This window comes from Papaver somniferum, chromosome 5 (assembly GCF_003573695.1).
Source record: "Papaver somniferum cultivar HN1 chromosome 5, ASM357369v1, whole genome shotgun sequence".
Taxonomy (NCBI): domain Eukaryota; kingdom Viridiplantae; phylum Streptophyta; class Magnoliopsida; order Ranunculales; family Papaveraceae; genus Papaver; species Papaver somniferum.
The window spans coordinates 91977861-91983893 of record NC_039362.1 but is presented as its reverse complement, the minus strand read 5'-3'; the positions used below and the strand labels follow the sequence as shown (position 1 = coordinate 91983893).

Genomic DNA, 6033 nt, shown 5'->3' with positions numbered 1-6033 from the left:
AAAGTCACTACCATGGGCGTTTGTCTTTCGTAGTAAATGCATTGCCTATTAAAATATTTAGACACCAGAAGTGAGCTCATTGAGAAATGTGAAATGGGAACGGCCTGTTGATTTCAGATGACAAGAGCCAACAGAGCAGAGGAAGATAAATAAATAATTAAATGAAGCTGTAGCAGTAACTTTTACTATACCTCGACTCCTGGAGTATTAATCAATCAAACCAAAGCGAACCCTTTTCAAAGTAAATCTAGACTGATCAAAGTGAAAAAGAAAAAAGGTAAAAAAATCCAATTTTGTTTTGATGAAAAAAATAAAAGTAAAATCTAGTATTAAGTTATATAGTAGGTACAATCGAGCTCGTCTGTTCCACAAAAATACAAGTAAATAAATCCAAAGACTACAACAACAAAAACAAACACTCTTCATTCATATCATAAATGTATGTTGATTTCTCTACCACAAAGAATCAACAACTATTGATATTATGATTACGGACTAGTCTTTTGATTCTGGGTTCTTCTTCTTTTCTTCTGTTCTTCCTGAATGATTACAATGTCTTCTTCTGTAGTTAAGGATAAGAACTTAATGATTCAACGAGAAGAACAGATTAGATATAACAGCAGCAGCAGCAGCAGCAGAAGGCCAAGAAACCAATCAATTTCACCGTCTTCTTCTTCTTCAGCAGATCCAACACCACAAATCTCTCCACTTCTTCAATCCACACGTTGTAAACCAACTATTTCATCCATTTTTCTATCTACTTTTACTACCATTAATAACAACAATAACAGTAGTAATGGTATTTCTTCTTCTTCTTCTTCAAACAATATGAAAGACAATAGGGATAATGCTAAAAAGAAGAAGAATCTTTCTTCTTCATCTTCATTTAGAGGATTTGGATGTACATCAACAACTTCACATCAAGTATCAGCACCTACTGTTATAAGAACATCAGCAGATTGGCAAGCTAAAAAAGTTAGAAAGAAGAAACAGAGAAAGAAACAACCAAACCCAACTCCACTTGTTGTGGTTCCTGATGTTTGGTGTGCTCCTGGAATTGCTTTCTCTGCTGCTGATACTGATGCTTCTGTTGATTGTGTTGTCTCAAGAAGACCATTGCACCAATCATCTAGAGGAAGAAATGATAATAATGGTGGAGGAGGTGATAGGGTTTCTAATAATAATCATACTACTCACAGAGAGGTGAATGTTCTTTTTCTCATTTTCTTTACAATTTTTGGTAAATTTTCATTTTGGGGATGTCCTTTATTTTGCTATATTTGTGTCTGTTTGTTAATTTAAGAAATGGGTTTTCACTTTTTTCTTTGATTCTGTTATGTTGTTTCTAATGGGTTAGTTATGGATTTTTACCCTATTAAAGCTTTGTACCTGGTTTTCAAGATTCCTGGTTTTATTTTGTGTCCCATTTTGATAATCAACTCTCTTCTGCAGATCTTAGAATGTCTTGCTGTTCTTAGTATTAAGTATGTTATAGTTTTAATGAATTTCTTTGGCATTCATTAGTTTGAATTGGGAATTTATGTCATTGCTTAGATTTCTTATTCTGCAATTAGTCCTTTCTCTTTGTATTACTTGATGAATGTGTGTTCAATATTAATTGAAGTGCAGATTTTAATCTTGTTTACTGGTTGTCAATAACAGCGTCCTTGTATTTCGAGGAGAACTGCCACTCTGGAACAGATATCTTCAATTTTGGATTCACCATCTGACTTGGAACCATCTCATAATGAATCTGAAGTGTTTGGAGGTAGGCATCACCGGCATTACCGACATGGTTCTCCTGGAGGAATCTCAGAGGTAAGACTAGTACATATTTGAAGTTTCGTTGTTTCTTAAGAATTCTTGAAGTTTAGAAAAGCGTGGATATACAGTTCAACATTGTCATTCATTTGCCTCATTTTGTTGTTAAGCATAAATGCTTGCCTTAGTACTTTTGGTTTAATCAAAAGATACTTGCAGTAGTGAAGAAGAAATTAGGCCATAGCATTTTGCATTTGTTAAAGGCTGCAGTTATTGTTCAAGTAAAGAATATTAAGCATTTGAGCCATGTCTAGCATACTTTTTTAGAATTTGCTCCTACACCCTTTTAGTTCACCGTGTAGAATGATTAAATGCAAGTATGACCAGGTAGAACTCAAGAACTACCAAATAAAAGTTTCTTTTGCCTTTCTCCAAAACTTTCAACCTTATGAAGATGCATAAAAAACCGAAGAATAAAATCTTGACTATGAACAAGGAATAATACACCTAAGCTTTGAGTATAATGAAATTTATTTTGTTATGTGGGCAAACTTAAGCATTTAATCATTCCGGTGCTGGATGAGTAGTAAGATATCTCAGAAATGTTTAATCAACATTCTTATAGTTGGCAATGTATGTTAGTATCTGGTGAGAATTGCTTTATGAGTAGAACTTCTTATAGCTGCATCATATATTACTTCCAGGAACATCTGTAGTCTTCAACGGTTTGACCATTGGTCTAATCAAGAATTTATGGCCAGCATAAAACTAGATCATTGGGTCGTAATGCAGTCTAAAATTTGCCAAAATAGTTGATAGTTTTAGTTAGTGCTTAACTGTTTTCATATGGCATTTGTTTAGATTAATAAATATCTCATGTAAATAAAAATGGTTCTATCAATTAGGAGGTACAGGTTTAGTTTCTCAGAGCGTTGGTCTTTTGGAGTTTCTAAGCCCTTTGATTGTTTGTAAGCTCTTGAATTACTGAATCGCCGTTATTTGAGCAAAGACTACAAACACAGTATAAAAAAAAAACGTTATATTCAAGTGCTGTGTATTTAACTTATTTTGCAACATTGCAGATACTAATGTTCCAAAATAGCCTATTGCTGGGAGGAAGATCTAGTGGACATGATCGATACAGGGATTTACGGCTCGATGTGGATAACATGACATATGAGGTATGCAAACTCTCTCCTCATCAAAAAAGATGAGTAGTACTGATAATGTAGACGGATTATTTCGATTCAGTGCATCTCCACCATTTGATACTCATTTTTTTTGTTCATAGGAATTGCTCGACCTTGGAGAAAGCATCGGTAATGTAAGCACTGGATTGAGAGAAGATGAAATAACTCGCTGTCTCAGGAAAACAAAGCATTCTATCTTAGATGCCTTACAATCTCGCTTTCTTACGGACATGAACTGGAAATGTAGTATTTGTCAAGTACGTTATACTTTGTCCTTGCTATGATTTTTCCTATATAATTCTCACCATTTTCCCTTCCAATTACTGATCACTGTGTGCATTGAAAAAGATATTCTTTGTGCTGACATTGATTTTGTATATGTAAATGTTTATTGCAGGAAGAATACGAAGCAGAGGATGAAGTGGGTAAGCTCAATTGCGGCCATAACTATCATATATGCTGTATAAAACAATGGCTCCTGCAGAAAAATGCTTGCCCTGTTTGCAAGGTCCCTGTAACGGCTCAATACTAGGCTATATACGATAACACTGTTTTCACACTATTTCTTTCGCCATGATTTGCTTTTTTCTTGTTTTCGTACTTAAGATCATATATCTATCCTCCACCCCGTTTTGTATAGATTTCCAAATTCTTGTGAATAATCACACATGACATGAATTTTCTTTGTTATGTAATTTTGCCTGGATACTTTCTTTGTTGCGAATACTCAAGAAAGAAATTGCATATTTATAAGACCTGAATACTTGAACATATCCAACTACTTACATTAATACTAGCATTTGAGAACAGAAGAAGTTTCAAAAACTAATAGAGACCGGGAAAGCCACAAATTAGACCAAACTGCATCATAGATCAACTGCATAACTCTCATACTTCCTTTTCTGAGTTTCCTTGTAACATTTCTAACTTCATAGATAAGTAAACTGTAAATACCAAATTAAAGCAACTACATCTTAATTTAAATCAGAGAACTTTTAAGTAACAGACCTTGCTAGACGCAAACCATTTTTGTTAGTCCAAATGTAGACCATTGATTAGGTGTATATAATCTAAACTTTAGATCTAGGAATGGTTAATCCTTTTGAACACGAACACCAAACCAAGTGAAGATTGAATACCCGGAATTGGACTTGACAACGGATTTGGCCTGCGGCAACTGCTTTCCTTTTCCTTTAACATTAACAGGCTTCTTGGCATTTGCAGGGATTTTACGAGTTATCTCAATTTTAATCTCGCAAATATCATTTACAAGATATCCCTTCTTGGAATCATGCAGTTTACTAAGAGGGAAAAATTTAGGATAACCCCATGCTCCTTCTCTAGTACCTGAAACAAATTGTTTTTCACCCGCTGCAAACCAACATAATAAAGTTCAAAAACTGCTGGTTATTCCCTGAATGTATTCACATAAGAGCATTTTTCTCAAGAAAAACAGATAGAGGATTACCAACTGTCTTCGTGTTAGCGGGATTAGTTTGATCAGTAATAGCAAAACTGTATGCCACATTCACTGGAAAACTGGCCGAGTCCACACGGTAAAGATAAATTGATAAGTGATGAAACACTTCCTCACATCCCTTGGGATAAATCCTTGCCTTCCTATTGAAAAAAGATTGCAAGAATGGAGAGGCTTAATCAAAAAAGATAAAGATTAAAAGAAGATAAACTGAACAGAAAGATATTAGAAACAAAACAAATACCATTTAGCACCGCCAGCACTGAAAACATCAGAATAGTGGTAAACTTTGTTGTTCAACATAGAAAAGTTGTGGATCTTCCAAATGAAATTCATTGTTGAAGGAAGTTCAAGTATCTGAGTTCCCATTCTTAACCCTACAATAAACTATCTTGAACAAACTGATGAAGAAAAACTAGTAGATCTACAATTGTGTGGGGATAATAGTTGTGTTTTGAGGCAAAGTTAAGTAGCAATTGTGTGATGCAATTTTATAACCAAAATGAAATACAAGTCCTAGTTTTATAGAGGCATAGATAGGTGACTGTCCTTGCCAACTACTTTTGCTCCATTTTTGAAGCTCGATGGTGATGCATTACTTGTTGCAGTAATACTACATGGCCAAGAAAACCCCCCCTTGAGGCATTGCACTAGTGTAAGAAGAAGAGTTCAAAGATATTAAAGTGCTAAAAACAAAATTGTTGCTTAAAAAATGCTACCTAATACCAGAGGGTTAGTATTGGAATATTGTGTCTGTCAATACTCGTGCAGTGAGCCGAGGTGATTGTGAAGATGAGTAGAAATTTAAGTGACCCTGTAGTGCATGTGAAGTGAAGATAAAATCATTCAGAGAATAACTTTGGAAATATTATGTTATTAATTTCTAATATTTTACATTCATAGATAATTATCCTCGTTCAATTATAGGATATCTTTTATATCTTGTCAACTCTATAAATAGAGAGTGTAATGTAAATGTAATCTTATCCCAGAATGATCAAATTCTCTGGAGATCATTAATCTTATTCATCCTAAGGGGTTTCTTCGTGGACGTAGGCCATTAGTGCCGAACCATGTAATATCGGTATGTCTCTATTTTTATTTTCTGTTCGTTATGATTTTGATATGTAGTTTAATTATTATCATTGATTTAATTTCACTGTTTACTAATATCAATGATACCCATCTTGAATTTGATCTACATATCAAAATTTAAGATGGTATCAGAGCAGAAATGCTCTCGATCCAATCGCTTCCGCTTCCTTATTCTTTGATGGAGATTTTTCAATATTTTTTGCTAAGTTCTGTCACTTTGTGTGGATTTCCTAACACTACAAAGTTTTTTTTTCATTCCCATCAGAGACCCGTATGTTTATTTTTGATTTTAGTCGATCATCCAAAACTAAAATCATTCTTTCATATAAACAGACGTATAGTTTGCTTCACCACTTAACTGGTTTCTGGCAACTCTGTCTTCATTATCAATTATATTTCTTGTTGTTTGTCACTGCGTGATACTCTTGCATGATACCACTATTCATAATTTTCTTCATGAAAGTCAATGGTATTATTTCCTTTTGAAAGTTCCGGAAATAATTACCATTT

At 34.1% G+C, this 6033-nt stretch overlaps 2 protein-coding genes across 2 annotated transcripts; one reads left to right on the top strand and one right to left on the bottom strand.

Annotated features, from left to right (window-relative positions):
- The first annotated feature begins 376 nt into the window (after positions 1-376).
- Positions 377-3717, top strand: LOC113282206 (uncharacterized protein DDB_G0286447-like). The gene is made up of 5 exons (XM_026531179.1): positions 377-1203; positions 1663-1818; positions 2844-2942; positions 3053-3208; positions 3349-3717. The coding sequence occupies exons 1-5, from the start codon at positions 544-546 to the stop codon at positions 3481-3483; spliced, it is 1206 nt and encodes a 401-aa protein (XP_026386964.1). The 5' UTR covers positions 377-543; the 3' UTR covers positions 3484-3717.
- LOC113282207 (ubiquitin carboxyl-terminal hydrolase 12-like) lies at positions 3550-4902 on the bottom strand. Its single transcript, XM_026531180.1, has 3 exons — positions 4673-4902; positions 4420-4571; positions 3550-4322 (listed from the first exon to the last, which is right to left on the bottom strand). The coding sequence occupies exons 1-3, from the start codon at positions 4795-4797 to the stop codon at positions 4045-4047; spliced, it is 555 nt and encodes a 184-aa protein (XP_026386965.1). The 5' UTR covers positions 4798-4902; the 3' UTR covers positions 3550-4044.
- Positions 4903-6033: the final 1131 nt, after the last annotated feature.